This window comes from Patella vulgata, chromosome 2, assembly GCF_932274485.2.
Source record: "Patella vulgata chromosome 2, xgPatVulg1.2, whole genome shotgun sequence".
Lineage (NCBI taxonomy): Eukaryota > Metazoa > Mollusca > Gastropoda > Patellidae > Patella > Patella vulgata.
Genome location: NC_065880.2, coordinates 14952086 through 14974259, shown reverse-complemented (window position 1 = coordinate 14974259; position 22174 = coordinate 14952086). Strand labels below are relative to the sequence as shown.

General features: G+C 32.4%; 1 protein-coding gene across 9 annotated transcripts in view; it reads right to left on the bottom strand.

Annotated features, from left to right (window-relative positions):
• LOC126811343 (paired box protein Pax-5) overlaps nucleotides 1-22174 on the bottom strand; it is an 81070-nt gene that overhangs the window by 16696 nt on the left and 42200 nt on the right. For 7 of the 9 annotated variants that reach the window (XM_050536862.2, XM_050536865.2, XM_050536860.2 and 4 more), the window contains 2 exons: nucleotides 12121-12286; nucleotides 6348-6545 (listed from right to left, as the gene is read on the bottom strand). In XM_050536862.2, coding sequence (XP_050392819.1) covers nucleotides 6348-6545; nucleotides 12121-12286 — 364 coding nt within the window. Of the gene's footprint in view, nucleotides 1-6347; nucleotides 6546-12120; nucleotides 12287-15418; nucleotides 15667-18033; nucleotides 18471-22174 lie in introns of those variants that run through there. The other 2 variants (XM_050536861.2, XM_050536863.2) reach the window with 2 other exon arrangements.

The following is a 22174-nucleotide window of genomic DNA, read 5'->3' as shown; positions in this document are numbered from 1 at the left end:
GAGAGAGAGGAAATGGGGTTTAACATCAACTCAACACAAACTAGGTCATTTCGGGACTAACATATGGTTTAATTTCATTTCAATAATTCGCTTGTGCGTAGGGTAGCAGTGGGAGGAAACCGGAGGACCCGAAAAAACCCACGAGGTTTTACAGGCGACCCTACTCCTTGTCACGTACAACTGGGGAATCGAAACCACGCCAGTTGACCCAATGGCAGACCTTATTGTACAGCGCGCACCCGCTAACCATTCGGCCATCCAACCCCCCCCCCTCCCCGCCCGTAAGAGTAAATAAAGGGAAGAAGAAGCTCTGCAGAGTTCCATTAGGCTTGGTGATTCTAACTGAACTAGTTTTGTATTAAAAGAAGTATGTATTAAGATGCGATTAACATGGGTTGTTTTTATCTCTTGTTAAAGGTATTACAATTTAACTAACATGATCTTTATGGCCCTTTCGTAATGAGTAGTTGCGTTCAAAGATCAGATGCTGTATAGGTTAAAACTAAATTCTGTTTTTTACATTTTGACGGTCATCAAATCAATAAAAAAACCCTATTAAATCACGTAATTTTATCAGATGTAACTTAATGACGCATACATCACTTCAAATAATCTTTTGATATAAGTCAAAAACAAAACCAGAAAGATTGCACTCGCCGACACCCTATAAATATTCTTATTAGAAATAGCTGGCACATATTAAACCAGTGTGCTTTCATCGGAATATTTGCTTTTTCTCTTTTGAAAATTGAGATGATCATTAAGAATCGATTTCTTGTTATTTAACGAATTTGCCATCTGTATCCAACAACTTCCGAGCCATGGACCATTAGGTGGGCGTTTTCGAGTACATTGCTGATATAGAAGTTGTAATAGCACAGGGGATTATGGGTCCTACCTATAATGGTGGATGTTTAATTTCACATATAATTAACCAGATCAAATCACCGATACTGTAAATCACTTTGCTAATATGTTGTTCTTGAGCCACCAGATTTTAAAATAATTTCTTGTCTGCGATTTCACACAAGTTTAAAAAGAGGCGGGCATGTCATAGAAATTTACCGCCCCATTTCGAACAGGTATTATGCATGAATGCCAATAACATATGTTGAGTAAGTAAAAACGAGGCAAAGTAGAAGGTAGAATACTCAAGAGATTAACGTCAAGTCAAGGTGTTATCGTTTATCGAGAAGAAATAACATCATCATTTCTCATTTTTCATAACTTAATGAATTTCTCAACTCCCTATTGCTAACGAGATAGCCAACCGGGGAGAATGCTGCTGATAAAAGAATCGAAAACGTTGTAAATGTTGTCAGAACTTTGATCTCAGACGTCAAAAAACAGGTGCAGACTAATATGCCGCCATTTTGGAATATGTAGCCAAAATGTTGTTATTTTTCAATATGTTACTTAATGATATTCCCCTGGAGAGAAAACCTGCTTCCAGATTACTTTTTCAGATCCATTTATGAATGCTTAATGATATTCGGTACTTTCTTAAAATCCACTTAAAGGATAATGTTTTTTTCTGTCAGCCATACAATACAGTCGCCGTTTTAGCCAAGGTAGTTTTTAAATACATAATGCACTAAAGTCTAACATGTAATTTACATCAGCTATTTTATCGTGGTGAATTTTCCACTCTATTAAACAGTTTCAGTAATCTACAAATTAAAAGTCGATGGAGGAGAGTGTGAACGCGTAACATGGTATGTCACGGCAGCATGTAGGATCACAAGTGATACGTCACGCGCAAGTAAAGTTCTGTTTGCCTCGGGACGGGGCGCCTGCCCCGCACTGAACAACGGGACGAAATAGGCAATATGATAGGCCGCGCATGGATACACACGGTCGATTTTGAACGGGGAACGCCATTTGAGATGTACGGATTACTTTTATTATAGTGAACCTAATCATTCGATTAGTACTAATCCGCACCCCCTGTATTCTTCTCAAGCGAACTAAACACGTTATTGTTGTGATATGTTGATATAAAGTGTAGCGAGGGGACATAATTCTTTTTCCTTTGATCGTTGAAAAATACCGTCTGTTGATCCTCCAGATATTAAAGTTTAACTCTAGCTAAATAATATACATATAACAAATTCGAATGAACAGTTTTTATGACCGTTTCCATACAATGCCGAACTCAGAAGTCAATATCAAAAGCGTAAAGGAAACCAAATGCCTAACAAAATGTTGTCTTTATTCGTATTGTTAGGGCGTTCCATGTCTGTAGTGGGGCTTTTGGCTCTTATAATTAATAATCATTTGTTTGCATGTCTTTAATGTTTTGAAAAGATAAAAAGTGAAAATTAATTCATGTTGACAGCGAGGGGCACGAAGTTCTCTCATTTCTTAAGAGGAAAATATGTGACATGTGGGAGAGAGAGACAGATCTTAAGTTACTTGAAATTCATCATCAACTATTCAACATTATATTGTATTTTTTATTAATCCTTTTCAACACCAATGACAAAGGCAAAATATGGAAGGTTTTTGTATCGGTTAAGAGGAAGATCACCGACTCGCAAAATTCGATTTCGCCCGGTAAGAATACATTGAGTACAGTATTAAAGGCGCAGTGGCCGTAAAACGCTGAAAAGGACAAGAGTAATGAGAGGCCAGGGCTTTTTTCAGCGTAATCATTAAGAAGTTGAAATAACGGTTTGAATAGTATTAGTTGTATTCATTATACTTTTCCAGTTCAATTGTTAGCGCAAAATTAGCCTCGTTTAATTAACATTCGACTCTTCTCTTCTTGAACAGCCAGTCGACAACATGAAATAATTTCTTACTGGTCACTGAAGCAGAAGGGGAACCCCTATATCCCATCTGCTGAGATGTTTATGTTATATTATAAACATATAAGCGCAAGCGATTGGTGTGAGACAGGGGGAAGGTTTATGTCCAATTTTATATTAATAATCAAACAACGGTATATAAGCCAAGCTGAGGTTTCTACACTGGATGACCCCCCAGATGACAGAAGTAAATAGATATCCCAAAAAAGTAATTTAGTAAAAATTGATACGCATAAGTCAGGCAAATCTTGCATTTTGTAGAACTGAAACGCTCTAAACAGAAAATATTCCTGACAGCTGTAGCAAAATTCGGCAACATTTAAAGAGCATTTGATTGATTAGGCCCTTACGCATGGCGGCACCTCGCTCTTGGGTGTATAACTTGAACATTTGTAGTGCGCGGCAATAAAGGGATCTCATAGTTGTTGAAATAATAGACCCAAACAGAACAAATCTGGCATGAAGTGTGGCGTAACTCTTTTGTAATCGAGGGTGATTTGAACTTGTAGGCCATTGCTGGAACTGAGCCAGTGTTCAAAGACCACAAACGAAGTGTCTGACAATACTAGATCAGCAGTCTTTAGAATTCGAGGACCACTTGACTCGTGTGAGGATCTGTAATTCATTGTAATCGTAACTCGAAATAGTCAAATGGCGAATATGTCCAACCGATATAGGGGGCGGTAAAGACGATTTTATAGTCTCAGAGCAAATCTGAAGGGAACATAAAATTTGACTATAAATACATAGGCTGGGACACAAGAATAAAATGCAAACATAACAGTAACATGATTCTTTTTGAAGTCCACCGAATTGAATGGAGTTCGGAGATATGATTTTAGCTGCAACCACATTAAAAGGTACTATGAAGGATTGGTTTTAGCAAGAAGAGAGAAGAACAGACGATCGAGATATAAATGGAAATTGCATAAAGATAAATCAGTTTAAATAAAAGCGTCCAAGTAGTATATAGCTCGCGGCAAGATGGGATCTGGGATAAAAAGGTAGTTAATGGGGGGTATGAAAATAGCGATATATATGGTATATTTTGATAGCTCATTGTGTTCTAAAAGTTAAAAGGGTAGATTTAGAGTCCAAATGGTAGGTGGGACTTGTAGTATGGGAGATTCTGATAAATGATAACAGCGTACCACTTGTTGTCTATTATTATCTATATACCACCTTGATTTCTTTTTAAAACTTTATAAATCTTGAGGAATGGGTCGAGTCATCACGATGGATGAGAATTTTGTTGTTTTCGCTTTAAATTACAAACTATAAGTACCTATTATACATGTGATTACTAATATACGTGTATTTCTAAACAATTGGGGTACGTGTATATTCTAACTGACATTAAATAAAACTGGTCCATTTTATAATTAACATAAAGGAATGCTTTCTGTTCGAGTAAATATTTAGGCTATTCATATAACCCAGATATTCAGTAAGCACAAAATGAAGCCTGATTTATATCTGTTATCCATTAAAAAATGGATTTTCTGAGCTTTGAAGATTATCAAAAAAGACTTTATATATAGATGGTGTCACCGATTAAATCTTACATTAGACCTACAATAACACACGATATCAATTTTAGTTTGGAATATCTTTAGTTCTGGTTTTGTAAACTGTTCTTCATTTCTTAACATAAAATGTTATTAGTTTTTAAATTGCAGTGCAATACTGCGAAGCCAAAACTCATACAGCGAATGTACTGACGATCAACAAAGCATCTTAGACTATTCGATAAAACATTTTCTAAAGAAAATAGGGAGGGAAGGGAATGGCATAGCATGTATTGTGTCCAACCCCCTCTGTGATATGCCCTTAATAACACCCTAACACGTTACCCCTGATGACACTGACCACGGGGTTACTTGATTAAGATAAAATGAACAATCTAAATCCATAACAGATGTTTTGACTTTTAAAAAAAAGTCATTGAAAATTGACATTAATCTCCACTCTTTTTCTTTAAACAATTTGATAAGTTAATCACTTTTGATATTTTTTTGGCCGTTGAATAAAAGTTGATTAGATAGCCCATGTTTTTTTTGTTCATTTGTTAAAAGAGAGTACAAATGGACTTTTATAGGTTCGCATTGTGAAAGGAATTAGGGTATTCTATTGAGATCTTCCAAAAAATAATGATTTACTTTCATTTTTCTTTCAGAAATAAAAAAGGAATAAAAGATATCAGTCAAATAAAACATTTAATAATTAAATAACAAGGGTGGGGGTACATTATCATATTTCAACATAAAACAAGGATAAATTTATGATTGTTATTTTCAGAAATTGATCATTATTTGAATTTCTTTTCGAACTGAAATTTAATTTTGTTCAATTACAATTGAAGAAGTCAAGTAATTATTTAATTCAATGACATTCGTAATGCAGTAAGGGATTTAAACTTGACATGACATCTCTATGAGAAAAGAAAATATTACTGAATGAACTGTACACTTATCATTTTTTTAAAAAGTAAGAGTATTTTTATAGTACATGTAGTTGTAGAAGCTGGTGGTTTAATTACGTTTAATATATTATTACCTACTTTTTACAAAAGAAAAAAAATCGTCCCTCGTCACCCCTTTAACCGTCTGTCAGTCAGTCCAACATGCTGCGAACCTCAATGAACTATTTTCATTTTCTATAAGTGTCTAATTATATAGTATCTTTGTGTCACGTCTCCGTATACGCTGATTCTCCTCTGACATCTCATCAACTTTTGACATATATACAACTCAATACAAATAAAATTATAAATACACGTCCTTACTATTAATCCTAAATATTACCTGCTAGATGTACCTTTCATTATAATTGGCATTTCTCTAAATCACCTGACCTTTTACCTATACTTTTATTTGATTTGTAATAATGGTACTCTTATAGATAGTTCATCCCTTTATGGCGTCTTCCATTCAAGATTTGACAATTATGTTTCAAAATGTTTTTAAAAAATTGTTTATTATTATGATTTCCTTATGGTTTTTTAATGCACTGCAGACGTTTTACTATCTTTCTGTTGATATACATTTTGATGAGACTACTTTTACCTTTTTGTATTGTGTATGACCTGACAGTCTAAATTTGGTTTTCAATCTGTCACATTACGATTACAAGAAATTCAAGATGGCGATATTAAATCAATACAACATGATGTGAAATTTAAATAAAATTTTAGTAACTTTCGGAACTGACAGTCTACATATGGTTTTTAATGTGTTAATTGTTTCTTTATGTTTTGGAGAGTTATGGAGACAGGATAACTCAGATCTCTCAAGTTGACAGTTATTACAGAATATATACAATTTGACTGTGTATCGGGGCCCTTAATCACGAAAACTTAAAGTAAAATAGTTTAAGAAAGCAACCTTTTCATTGACTAAAAACTGAAATTTGTTCTAGGATTTAAACCCGTAATCAATGCAGGTTGGAAGTTTCCTTGAATAAGGGTCCGAATGTCCAGCAACATTATCAATCTATTTCTGAAATCTCTAAACTTGTCTGATATACATTTGGACTTACCTGTTTATTGAACTCACACTGGGTACATTATCTTGGGAACAAACATTTTCTGCTAATAATCTATCACGAATTTCCCAGGCAAACATTGTAGGATTGTCAATTTTATATTGTGTGATGGCATCCACAACTTTCGGAGTGGCAACCTTTGGTTTGGACCCGCCAATAACTCCCGGTCGAATAGAACCAGTTTCATAATATCTGAAACAGAGAGAAAAATATTCTTTAACACTTCTGACAAAACTTGTACAACAGATGCAGCAAGCATATACCTTTAATTGATATTTTAAATACATTGGAGGCGGAGGTGTGGGGCATGGCTAGGGGGATTATTTGACTAAATTAATGCCAAATCGGTAGTTACAGTGAATCTTAATATGGATATGAATCATATCTCTCTATAAATAAACTTATACTTTAGTTTTATGTACAATTTATGTATAAATAATCAATAATTAATAATGAAATCTCAGCCCATTGTGGATACAAATAGACCATTAATAGTAACTGGTTTATTAGATAATATACATCACGTTTCTTTCATTGCCTATTCCTAGATTATGTTTCCGCATATAAAAACAGCAATATATAATGAATTCTTGTTTGTATACCTAATGTAGGTACTGAAAAATGTATATACATATATTTGTTCATTGTATAATCTGCAATTTACATGCACGGTGGTTTCTACCATATTATTTGCATATACGTATACAATGATAAGTATACAGTGAGAAAGAAGCCATTATTCTTTATAATATGAAAACATAATTTCTTTATTTATATTCACCATTGAGAAGTAATGAGTTTGAAACTGGAAATATCAAGGGAAAAATATCCAAGGGAGAGAATCGGTAGATACAAACTGAATATCAAATTAAGCACTCTATAAACATTTTTCTATACAAATTGTATATTTTTTATCGTTTTTCATTGTTCAAAACCCGATATAATAATAACATTTTAACAAAAAGAATATGTTCTTATTAATAATTCATAATTTATAATTCAAATAAAGTATGGTAAACATTATGGTTGTTTAACTTTCATAAAAGTTACTACCTAAAACTAGATGCCATAGTGATAAATACTGTAAAGGCTTCCTTCATATTAACGATGTCATACTACGATAAACGTATTGCATCAGTGTTTTCAAACAAATGTAAGCAAAAATAATACATATCATTAATTTTATATGTAGAAATTAATGTTGTGAATAATTATTTACTAATATCACGTTGATTGACATGCATCGTATAGTTATATACTTCATTAGCAAGAAATAGATACATAGCATACTACTGTATTACGTCGTTCAGTATTAACGTTTGAAGAAAAAAAAACCCCATCAGATTCAGGTATAATTTATTAGTTAGAAAAACAAATGTAAATTTCATTTATAACTTTTCGCGTTGTATCTAATTATTGTGGTGTTTTTTTTATGATAATTATTTATATTTCATCATTTAGTAAATGAAGCGAATATATGCTATACATAATTATTGATACAAACCTAAACTGTTTCGAATCATTAAATAAATTGCGTTATTTGACTAAAGATATCGCAAAATATTTAATAAAGAAACAGAATAAACTTACATTGAATAAATTGCATATAAAATAAAATGAACTCGTAAAAAATGAAATGAATTAATGATTCAAATAATAACACTGTATTCAAAGAAAGAAAATTATATATATAAAAAAAAACACACTGGCATTCACTTTTTTTTTGGATTTTTAAAAAAAAAAAACCTTTATAGTGTAATAGTGTATAGAGAAGTGTGTAATTGGATGGTATGTAGACCTAGTAGGGTATAATTTCTAGTGATAAGATGTACTTAAACTGGTATAATGTGCTATTATTATGCTCATTATGTTATTATAGAATGTTTATTATTATGTATTATTAACATAGTGTGTTGATAAGAGCAGCTGCTATATATATATGTAGCCTCTAAAGTAGAACATTATGTTTTTAACATGGTTTCTCTATCCACGACAACTTGAAGCAAAATGAGAGAAGAAAGGGATTGAGCTTAAGGCTCTTATTGGCATGTTGTCGTTAACTAAAGACCCCAAACACTTCATTAGACACCGACAGATCAATATAAAACCCCCTCTTACAGTATCACTGTTATAAACCCATAGATAATATAACACCTGAACCCCTCTTCTCTTCTATACCTTCATTAACTACCCTTCCATCACAACAATCATAGATGTCGCTGCTCTCCAACATCTTGCTCTTTTTTTTAAAAAAAGACAATAAAGCCCATAGACTAACCGTCTCTACCATATAATAGAGGGCTATTTTAAAGGGTGTTTGCTGGTCCTTGTTTGTTAGTTTACTATACAATGTAACGGCAAAACCAATAAATTTATGAATAGTCAATGTCTTCTGAAAATTGACTTATATGAATTAATGTATATTATGAAATAATGGTCACGGCGTCGACTATTTATTCACAATATTGATCGTATTGTGAACCAACAAAATGACGTAAATTCTTTAAAAAATGAGCGTGTTTACTTTTCCGAAATACAATATGTTTGGCAATGGCAAGGCCTGTTATCAATTTAAATTGGAATTAGTACGAAGGGATTTTAAATTATTATAATAATTGTATTTTGATCTAGACAATATATTTTATAACTCCCGAACGAATGCCCAATACAAATTTATTTAGATAATAAAAAAACATGTTCTCGTGGAAAAATTAACTGTGTTGAATTAAGGCCACGTGTCTGTTAATACGACCCCTGCACAAAGTCTACACGAATTGAACAATAACTTAGTAACAGGTTCATTTTCAAACTATTCTATATTCAAAAAACCGAAATCAATAGTTTAAAGAAATTGTTATTCACAATCAGTAAAAGTTGAATTATAAACATGTGTTAGACATTGATTGAACTCAGAGAAAAACTCTTTTATGAATGGAGTAAATTATTCCAATATTAGTATATTTTAGGAAACAACCTGTCGCATACGTTATTATTACCGACACCAAATTTTGATTCTTTGTAAAAGAAAAAAAAACAAGATTGTGGAAAAAATGCAGAATACGAAATTCAATAACAATTATTGCTAGTTTAATATTTTCGATTGATGATTTTTTTTCTTTCTCAAGAAATTGTAATTTTAAGGTTTTATATTCCAAGAAATTAGCATATTCTAATAATACTCGAATTTATGAATGAAAAATCAAATAAAAATATGCGTATAGCAGAAAATATGTTGTACTATATCATTATTAAATGATCGATTATTTGGCTTTCGTTTCAATTGTTGTATTTTTTCACAATGACTTGAGGTAGTGTATTTGTTCATTACTATATAGTTAGTTTCTTATCAATATCCACCTGCCTGTTTACCAGGTTTTCAATATAAAATGGCCTGAAAATCTGATTAAGTGACCTAAAAAATGTCTGAACAGTCTTTTATTTACAGAACCGACTTGATTAAATAACTAGTGGTTATTGATTATTTCATATTTTGATATGTAAATAAACATTGATGTCCCTGTACTTTATGACAAATATATAATTACTCATTTCATAAATCATAATATAGACAAAAAATGTGTTTAAAATCGCTATTAACAATTTAATAGGCTAGCAATTATCCATTCAGAAATAAACATTTCAGAAATTATGGCGCAATTAAGGGGCAGGAAAGTAACATTATTTTCTATACCTATTTGTGAGTAAATTGTTATGTTATTTCTAGGCATGTAACACAATCGCCATGTATTTTGTGAATAGACATGCTCTGTTATGTACCGAATGACATTTGTTTGGGCAAGTTTCGGACCGGTGCTTCGTGAATTAACAAGTATCAAGATTCCACCGCCCGTGGCCCCTCTTCCACACCACTTCACATGGTCAATTATGAATACAACAATTTCATCACAGATACACTTAACAATCTCAAGACTGACAACAAGCTAATTCGTTCTATTTAGTTTCGTAAAATAAAGACTGGATATAAATGACTACCAATTTAAGGTTCTAATAATTTCAATGTTAACCCAATATACAGACCATATTGTACCCAATGTCTCTAAAATATAAACTATTTCCAATATATTTAACATTCCCCGAGTAAAGACTATTCGTATCCGATCAGATAGCATTGATAGCAAGTAATTAGAATCCAGTGTTAAGTTTGCGTGTTGCTGTTTTCGCCATGTAAAATGTCTCAGTTTTGGTAGTAACATGAGCATGCTCCTTCCTCTAAATAATCACTGCCAGATAGTTTTTTTTACCCTGTACGTATATTAAACCATAAATATCATTGATGCCAAATTGGAGTAAAATAACATAAGAGAAGACTTTGCTATCAACTCGACTTGTGATAGGCGTCTGAACGATACGAGTCACGCGAACTGATTTATTATACGACCTTCCAGCATATAGACGTTTTACATGCAACCGACACGACATACTCCAATAATACATTCAACTATCGTTTCGATAAAAATCTATACAGGGTCGTTTTTAAACGGATATTTTTCTTATCGACTTGTCGATATCAAGCTTAATATTTTAACGTTTTAGTAATTATTTAATGGATATTTTGATTCTTGAAAATCCTATTCATTGTTATCTTAAACTTAATTTTCTTCAAAATTCATGGAATCTTCATAAGTGTGACTCGTAAAGACAATAAGTTATGCAGGAAAAAAAAATCTTTTTCGGAAAGTTGGTGACTAAATATAGTCATGAGTTAGATTGGAATCGCGTGAGATATATTTTCGTATTAAAATAAACCGAACTATTCTCTTGTCTCTTCGTGTTTTAGCACACCTGTGAAATTAATATTTTCTAGTTTAAAGAAAACTCGTCGATTTTAATGAAAAAAATTTCTACCATTACTGGAGGAAAAATATGGCGAGCCGAAGGAGGATAATTGAAATAAACACAAATCGTTATTATCAGAACGACAAGAGCTCAAGTCGCTTTTTATCCTCACTGATAGCAAGTTTTGATAATATTTGTAGCCCGGAGCAGGCAAGAGAATATGGACCGTGCAATCAAGTAAATTAATGCTTTTCATATCAGGACTGTTCGTTTCAACACAAAACATTATAGTCACACAATAGAGGGAAAATATGGATGACAAACATTTCATCAATAGTAGCGCTTGTAGTTAAAGGCCATCTAGAAAATTGGGCTCGATCAGTAAAAGGTGTTATAATGGGAACTGAAGGTCGTCAATGTTTTAACACTACACTGTTATATACAGCCTTGGTATCAAATACATCATATTGCTATATACTGTTTTTTGTGTAGTGATGTTATTATATGCTTGTCAAGTGGTAGGCGGGCTGACCAGACGGTCTTTATCTGTGTAAATCAGAGAAATGGATTGAACACACAATTGTTGAGAAACTATAACATACAAATCTAATTTTCATTTAGTGATAATATAGATATTATGTTTCTTGGATCGTGGATTCGAGTGGTTGCATTAGAACGTTCTAGAAAGATGAACCAATGTTAATTTAAGATGAACATACTAACCGGAAGTCGAGAAAATCTCTGTCATTGGTTAAATATATCAACATATATTAAATTTTGCATTCAATTAAATTTTTCCTCGGCTTCCTATCTTACTATTTTAAGAGGAAACTCGGTTGAGTTCAAATTAGGGGTATAGTATTTGTAATTATATAGAGGAAACCCCTTCCTGTATTTGTAACTGGAGATAAGAGGAGATTACTCTACCCTGTTCTGCTTTAAGGATTAGATTCTCAAAAGGTGTACATACCTGCCTAATATTTTACTAACACAGCCATGAGAAACACGTAATTGACGAGAAATATCACATGGTCTTACGCCTTGATGAGCTAAATCTACAATACGATTTCTGACTACTTCTGGTAGAGGTCGACCATTTACAAACACTCCTCCTAGTTGATTCACTCCTCCATGACCTAAAATATACAAAATATCATATTACATTATTAACCTTGTCAACATCATTTACCTGATAACAAAAATCTTTATTCCAAAACTCGAGAAGTACAAAGACAATAAACAATATCTCAATTCTTCATTGTCCTTAAGAGCGACCATTTTGATAAAGATAAAATATAACCACCATAGCAGCTATGATCTTTAGGTCGTGGATAATTTGATGAAGATATACAACTAGTTCTGGTCTAAAATATTAAATTCAAATATCTGTAAACAGTGAATTGGTTTTAATTAAAACTATCAACTCTAAATGGAAACTTGTGGTTTATGGTTTGTTCTGCATAGCCCATCGTTTGTAATGAGTAATGCATTAACGACACACTGAGAAAACTATCTTATATTTCTGTCATATATATTCATATCATCCTGGCATCGATCATCTAACACTCGTTTATCAAGTTTCAACTTTTAACATGTCTATTCGACCGTGGTATTTATCAAAGTTTAAAATCTTAATTGGTCCTACGTTCTATAATGTGGGAATATCTAACTTTATTTAATATGTTTATTATGGATATTTGGTATTTTGCAGAAAATAAGATTCCTACAGATATTCTTGGTTATATCAGAGTTTGTCTGGGTAGTCAGCCATAAAACTGTTTGCATATTTTTTATTTTACTTAAATCTCAATCGGTTGTTGATAGAGCTAAATGTAAAGTATTCATATTCAAATATTATCCACGTTGTCATATAACCTTTAATTAGTGTTAAGGTTATTGTGTTTCGGATAGTGTGAGTTAAAATTCTTAGTAACTCTTAAATTGAACCTGAAAAAAACCTCAATGTTTAAGGCCATTTGGGCATGATGCTGATATGAAAGTTCAAAAAGTTCATAAATTTCAGAAATATGGAACAAAAATTTCAAACTGATTAGTTTTATAAATTGTCATTTTAATGTTTGTAATAAGATGGATGAGCACTCCCAGAGATTCATTTGAAACTAGGAATCATCCTTCAACATCAAATAAACAACAGTCCCAAGTGGCCTTATGGAAATTACATTGGTGTCCCATATCTGGAATTACCAAAAACGTACGAACGGTACATTCAACCGTTTAAACTCATTCTCTGAAAGAATCTGTAGACAGCAATTGCCAGTCAGCGTGGTAGTTTCTGAAATCGCCGAATCACTATTGGTAAATTGTTAGTATAGTGAGAGCTTCCATAGGTAAAACATTTATATCGCCTGTCTGTCTCAAGTTTTAGTACTCGTATTAAAATACAAAAACATATTACAAAATACATTATTTTACACATAGAAGACACACGGAACTTAACAAGGGAGTTATTCGCTCGCTTCACTGACTTCCATTTATTTCTAAGCAAAAGCCTATTCAACGCTGTGTGTTGTTATGTAGTATATCTACCCAACCCACCTTACTCAACTGCTTTCAACTAACATTTTAACGAGATGCTATAATACAAAGAGATTCAATCATCCACTCAACAAGTCTCATACAAATTTACTACAACTAGTCCCCCTATTTTATATTAAGTTTTCCCCCCTTTATGATAAAGATAGAGGCGTTCTCAATAGCTATACAAGTAAGCTAAGTGTTCATTTTAATTATTACTTTTTTTTTTAAAAAAGCGAAGAAAAAGTGGATCTTCACTTGAATATGAGATACGATTACATGTTCTTCTAAACAAAAACACCCTTCAGCTCTTATAATATTTTTAAAATATGATATAATTTAAGAAATTTTATTCAAACTTGAATACTGAATAATAGGACTAAAAACTGATGAATTCAAGTTACTAAAATAGAACCCTGTATACCAAGCTACCTAGAACAAAAATAGTGTAAAAAAAAATAATAAAGAACGTTAACATATACGCAATTTAATTTTAATTTTTATTAAACTTGTTTTTCTTTAAAGACTAATTCCATAAACCAGAATAAATAAAGAATATTAAGTGTTAATAAAGACAGCAGTAAGTGCATAATACTTGCATTATGCACTTTCTCTAATTAAATTATTTCAAGTTGTAGATTCTGTGTTGTTAAGTATATTTTCAGAAAGACGTAGGCGTGAAAATATTCATTTGAACATAATTACTAAAAATACATTCCTCAGATCTTTTTTTAGGCGAAGGAAAAATAAACCATTCTACGCACTAGAGAAAAACTATCGCTTCCTAAAGACCTAAGCAGAAAATCATAGCATCAAATGTTATGCGAATGTTTAGAAAACAGTGAATTACCCTGTCGTTGATGTGTTTACCAGGCATATGAAATAAACATAGTATGTATTTAACGGTAAGAAAAAGACAACAATTGGCGCTGTGTAAATAAATATTGGAGTCGTCGAGAGGCACAGATCAAAGCTCTTGTGTTACCTAATGTTGTTTCCGTATCGTACATACATATGTAAACTATGTAAACCAAAGTATCTTATGTATCTATAACTATCATCGTTGAGCATAATAAACGTATAGAAAAGTCAGCCATTTTTTCCTCAAGAGAGTCAACTAAACCGAACGCTGAAAACTTGCCGTTAAATCAAGCCGATATTCCCTTAAGTGCGTTACAGGGCTTTAAATATTCATTCAAATCAAATGAAATACATTTTATTTACACATACCATTTAACACAATAACTTTAACAGGAGAATGTGGAATACAGGAATTTATAGACAAAAGTAACTCAAGCTCATTCACAAATAAAAAAAGCCAGAAAAAATCAGAATGGAAAATAGCGTAAATCACGATTAATTATACAAATGGCAAGCTAAATTGTATTAGACAAATAGAAGAAATACGCCATATTATATTATTGGTGATGCTGTAACAGATATGAAGTAAATGGTCTTGTTCAAATAAAATTATATATTCTCGTGTGAAATTATACTCTAGTTATAAACTATACACATTACTATTAAATTATCTCATATTACTAGTGTAATAATGAGGTTGAGAACGAATCGTAAAAATCATTAGCAAATGAATCAATTGACAATAAAATAAATCAAATCTTGAAATGGCCATATTAAAAAAAAAATCAGTATGGCATTTGTTCTGATTGTTATTATTAAATATGTCCAATATATGAACATATAATTTATAAATATAAAAATGGTCGCTTTACCTGAAAACTGATCTTTCATAAAATTAGAAGTACAGCGATATCCAAAATGAGGTGCCGGGTTAAAGTTCGGCCAACTCGTCTGCATATTTCACGATGTATAAATTGTTCAGTCTCCTTTTTTTTATAAATAGTAAAACACGTATGTCCCGCACCTGAGCCACGAAGCGACTAAAATATTAAAAGATACTAAATACTTGTTGTCATCGACAAAGTACGGGTCGCTTAAACTCACTCGGGCAGAACCGTCCAACTCTTTGACCAGTCTCCTAAATAGTGCGAGTACCGAGGGTCATATCAACTAAAGGGGCTCTGAAAAATATATTTGAGCGTAATGGACCCGCTGTGAGGGGGAGGTACCTAAATGTCTCATATAATCACTTATTCGACTAATCGGCTCTTTGTAGGGTTCCGGGTCACTCAACAATAAACTTAGCACATTTTGAAAAAACAAAACTGCCTCGATCATTGGTATTATAAAATAGCCTGAGGGTCAAAGCCATATTTTTTTAAAAAAGGGATTTAAATTTAAGGCACCCATCAATATGCTGGACCGCATGTCACATTCGTTGATGCTTAGTTACATTTGACTAATGGTGGTATTAGCTTATTTCATTTTACTCTAATCTAATAATATTATATCTATTTACTAATCTAATCCCTTTGAAAAGATATTACCTGTTCTATATTTTTTAAAAATTAAGAAAAAATAAATGTTAATAAAACACGTGTGAAAAAGAATATATATTCTTAGATATATTCGGTTTTCAATATGCATCGAAGGAAACAAAGACATAATTGCTATGGATACTATAAAATAATAAAAAAAATGCATTTCAGTGATCTATTAAAAACGGAATATTTCTTATTTAAAAAAAAGAAATACATCAATATTTCTGCAATTATTTAACACAATTCATTTTAATTTGTATAATTCTAGTAAAAAATATATCTGCAATATACATCTTCAGGCTGAGAATAAAAAAAAAATCAAATACTTTTTATTATGTGTAAATAGACGACATTTTGTTGCAGATGTCAGTTTTTCACGTATCCGATAAAAATCTATAATGTGCCATTTCAATGCATGTTCAAATAATTGTCGACAAAACGCACCTGAAATTGATAGGCTTTAAAAACTAGTCGGCGAAACTATACGAGTGGTTGCCCGTCACTAACTCCGTGTGACTAGTATTTCGATGATATCTTTGAAACTATTAACCGCTACATGAGTCTCTCTTCACTATGGCGTTACGGATTTCCACTTTATATAACATATTATATTTCATAGACTATTTATTACATAAAGAAATCTATTAATATAGGTAAAAATTATATACCCTGTATATTGCATGTTAATCTTCAGTTGATCCACAATACAAATATCACAAAAGATGGGACCCCACATGATGTATCCAAACAAAACAAAACAATAAAAATATAAATCATTAATATACAACGGACCTTCAATAATTGAAAATTATTTTTAAATCAAGTTACTATTATTAGCTTAATTTTTCTTGTATAAACATTATAAAATGTATTAAAATACTGACCTAAAAATACTCATAAAACAGATATTAATCAAAGGCGCATTACTTCAGACCCCATGGCATTTTTACATCAGTGTATAATCAGATAAGAATATAGATATAAACATACAATACACGTATTATTCACATGCTTACAGTGTATACCTATAGCGTCATCAGAAATTGCTGACATCCAGCATAGGAACATGACTGAACTTATGTTCTTATAAATTCAATTACATTTTCATAATATGAAGTAAGCAAAGTAGATTTACAAGATTTGTATATAACATTACAGAGACGGTGTCGCGACTAAATTTGACGAAATCTGGCAAATGATTTAGCCACTGATTGAGAAACGTCGTTCAAATACGGAACAACTTCATTCTTGTTTGGGAAATACTCAATTCATTCCAAATAAATCTCATCAAATTCAAACCAAATCTGAGAAAATACTAGTCCGAGGAAATGTGACAACAAAATGATAGAAAAGAGGGGAAATAAAAAAAGAATTGTACGCGTTGTGAATAGTGAGGGGAATCTGAATACAGAAGGTAATCGAGTTTACTGAAGCAGTACAACTGTCAGTCAAGAGAAACTGTCCTTACAAGAAAAGCTAATAATGTAATTTTTACAACTCGTCGAATATCTATACGAAATGAGTTACTTCACCCGCCAATGACTAATGTTATTTGGTTCCTATTATTATTATTACAAGTTAATCATAAGTAAATTCAACTCTATAGTAGATATGTCATCGATGGTGTGTAGATATACATCTCATGGATAATGCAAGGAATACACACAACACGCGTGTACACACGTATTAAGTTTCCACAACCAAAGATCAAATTAATCCAAATAACGCCCGTTATATTGTTTAACAGAGGTAGTAGTGTTGCGTTGACTCTTTATCTTTTTCATACAAAATAATACATTATCAGTTTTAAATAATGTTTCTCTCACAGAATATCAGAATATGATATCATGAGTTAGATATGACTGAATATAGAATTTATAAATAATTAATAAAATATAAAAAAACCAAAATGGTTGACATAGATATAATGTCTGAATGTCACTTACTTTTACACGAATGGTAGTAGTCCATCACAGAAAAATTGGCATTATGATGATGATGATGGTGATGATGATAACGATAAGCTGCCGCTAAGTCCATTGTCAGTGTTTTTAAATTTTTATAATTTATTGAATAGAATAATCTATTAGTTAATTTGTCATCAAACTATGATATATAACGTCGTTGAACGAGGACACCTTACCGCGTCCAGTCCAAGAGAGTGCGATGACCCTCTACGAATCTGTATGCAATTTCACAATTGGAAGTGCTTTTAATTGTCGTCGAGATCACCTTTCACATACAGGTAGCAGAATAAATCGTCAATTCTATAGATTAGAGTCGTGGTGGAACACTGGTTTCGCCCCGTCACTCCTGTCACAATTACTTCTTGTAGCGTATATGTGTTGGCTTACGAGAAGCCGTTCAAGCGCGGATCATGAAATATTAGAAAGCATCCCTGTGTTTGACATAAATTCAAAGAAATACCAGCGATTTAGCAAATGATTGCATATCACGAAGCCTATCGATTCGCCAAGCACCTCCCGTTTTTCGCTCTTGCATGAAATTTATTTGTGCTCGGGCAATCCATCGTGTCGCGCTCATATGCCGTATATGGACATCACGTGACAGATACGGCTGTCAATCACTTACAGGCTGTTGATCAGTCACCAGTAAAATATCTTCACGATGAATGTCAATTTCAGTGCTATTATATTATATTTTAAGAAGTATTTTGTTGATATAGTTCTATCTAAGTGTACATATCGATAATAACCCCTTTTTAACTGTCAAATATACAAGAAACTAATAACTGACATAAGTATACATTTATATAAGGGACAAATTACACATAATGGGACAATAAGACTTTTAGTTAAAAAGGTTGGGATTTTTTATTTTCATTCTAATTTATTAAATTGCCTTCATTAACATTTCTGTCAGTTTCCCTACCCTTTTTAAGAGTGAAATATTTGCAGGTAATTTAAATGGAAAAGATATGTAACTGTAAATTTCAATATTACTTGCAATGAAATTATAGAAAAGGAGGTTGGGTGCAACAGAATATGGGATTTATCCAAACAGAATCATATTAGTCCCATGTATCAACACATTTATGTCATTTTAAACCTCTCGAAAGATTTAAGGCAAAAACAGTTTGTTATTGCAAGACATCAACACAACGAAATCACCTTCATACAACAGAAGGTGTTACAGAACATTGGATTCAGTGTCCTAATCTTTAATCTCATTTCCAAATCACTCGGGCATCGATATCCACTGGTCACCTTAAGTGCCAAAAACCGATCAGTCCAGTGTTCGCGCTCCGATGCCTATCTGAGCACCGGACCGTCATCTGCTAAGCCAGCGGCTAATATTAAGCGCCTCGAGCGTATTTTAGAGTTATCTGCACATTGACATATCAATCTGATTTGAACGTTCTCCTAATGACCTAACAATGATATATACACCTAGTTTAATCAGTTACAATTAATTATTTAATACCATGAGGGATTAGTAGAAACAAGGTGTTTAATCCCAGGTAAATCCTTAGCACATGGTAGCCTAATCTATATGATCCCTTAAGAAGAAGGAAATGAATTTTCATAGATCGCTTTCATCCTAAGGAGAAAAGTCCCACAACTCCGATGTTTATCTTAATGATTAATTGCCCATTGAAAGGCAGCAGATTAAATATGCCGGCCATCTTGTAAAACAATAAAAGAGCAAATAAGATGTTGACAATGATTTCATTATCTGATAAATAAATAATCCAAACAGTGATTTTTAATTCTCAAGAACAGGAGAAGATAACCGTAGATTTACAAATTATAACAGAATACTTTCTCAGGGTTAGAAGATACATCAAATTAACTAGGACATCATTGGCATCAATGGCAAGGTAAGTCTACTATTAAACTTGTAACTGATATCCTAAAATAATTATGAAACATTAAGTCGGTGAGTTGATCAGTATAAATACAAATACGTAATAAATTCTGGAGGATAAGCAAAGGCAAAAAGTCCATAAATTGAAAGTGAAAATCGAGTAAATAAGAAGCGGACTTTATAAATAGGATTTTATCAAAAGTGTTATCAGGTGTTCATGGCAAGAGTAAGAAGTAAGACAGACTCACTGATACTGTTAGGATCTTTTGACTGTATTTTTGCTTGCTTAAAATGGAACATATGTTTTACTACTCTGGTCAGAGCAGGGTAAAGCGGGTACCATCACATATTTAACAGCGGGTGGGCCAACAACACAATACTAAAAGGATATTCTCAATAAAAGTCCAAGATTGTGAAGCGAATTTCAATTTGTTGGTATTGTTGATACCAAGCCTTCTAGTGTACAGTTCCATCTATATCCCAGATGGTCATTGTAAATGGTTTTACAAGAATAACACGCCATAGTTTGTACGCTATATAATGGTTTCTTGGTATACGGTATATTGTTAACATTCAGAGATAATAAATGCAAGAAATTATTCAAGAAATTTTAGTTCTATGATTACTTGCTTGTAATTCACTGAGTCTATCTAGGCTCTATGAGTATAGTTGTGACGGGTGTCGCGCATGGGGTAGAGTATACCTATTATTGACAACCGATACCACACCCCTATTGAATTTTATTATTATTTTGATCATTTCCATTTAGGAGGCCCACCTACTATTTACTCGATTTTGCCTTTTGTTTTAAAGAATTTTTGCCTTTGGTGATTTCACTAGGAGTTAAATATTACGTTCGTAACCCAGGCAGAGCAGAGCAGTAGGACCGTAAACCCATTTCATTTCACGTTTGTAACGTTGACTTTTTACCATATTTAAAGTAGCTAAGTCTCTAACTCAATATCACCCAAAGTCTTCGACATTGAAAACACGAATTGTTTGTCAATTTAAATCAACATTGATGTTGTGATCTTACCGGGGAAATATGGGCTTCTAATATCCAATATTTGAGACAAAATAAACATTTTACCATTGGTACACGAATCGTATACCATAATGCGTTTCAGCGCAATTTGTAACAAGGGACTTGAAATATGAGGCTAGACATATTTCACAAGTCATGTCAAACGGCGACGCCATATTCTTATCTGGAGAGCATGCGTAATAAATACTATCGGTGTAGACTGGAATAAACAGACTCTAGAGATTACCATTCGATTGTGACTTCTGGCGTATTTCGCCGAACATAACTGATTAGAAATTACAGTAAAAACAGAAACGATTGAATGTAAATCAGTTTATAGACATTCTTTATATTATTATATGCATTGTGACCCATTTGTGTCAATTTCTAGATCCCAAAGAATAGAGATTTAGCTCCTTTAATCGTAATATTCAGAGAGATAAAAATGAAGCACAAAGTTGCAATCTCATTATTTCTGCTTTAACAATAACTGTGTAAAATAAACAAGATGAGTAAGAATTTAACTATTTCAATCTCGTATTGAATGTCGGAAGTGATTTTATTTCCAAAACATACAGTCACCGGTCTTTATATACATACTATATAATACACAATTTTATATCAATCTCAGTTAATCGGCTTTCTAACATATAGCTGGAATGTTTTTGCCGACAAATGTATACAAATTTCCAGAAGCATCATAACGCCTCAAATGAAGTATATAAAACATTCTTTAACATGACGCAGAGAAATAACACAGCCGCTATAACGTCTTACCCAACCTTATGAATTAAACCAATTTGTTGACAAAAAATCGTGAGCTAAAATAAACAGCGATTCGACACGTATGGCGCCAAATTCAGAAATGACAATTTTCTCTCGCATAAAGAAGGCGGCGAATCCCACAGAGTGATGTATAGCGGCTTTAATAAAGGGTAAATTATTGAGAGGCAATCTATGACTATCTATATGATAATAGGAATTAGACCCTTCTATTTGTAAGTGGACAAAAAACAGCCGCTTAAAATGCTGGTCCAAATGGAATTTTCAACAAGTTGTATTGTGAAGCGTCGGTCCTTACAAAAGAACAGATTAAGAAGGGGATTCGTAATCTAAATTGCAAAGAACGATTTGTAAATGACAAAAAAAACTCCCTCTTGATCCAATTGAGAAATCGGCTGTTCATTTTGAGGAGCGGACAATTAACAGGGTACATTAACAGTTCATAATGCTGG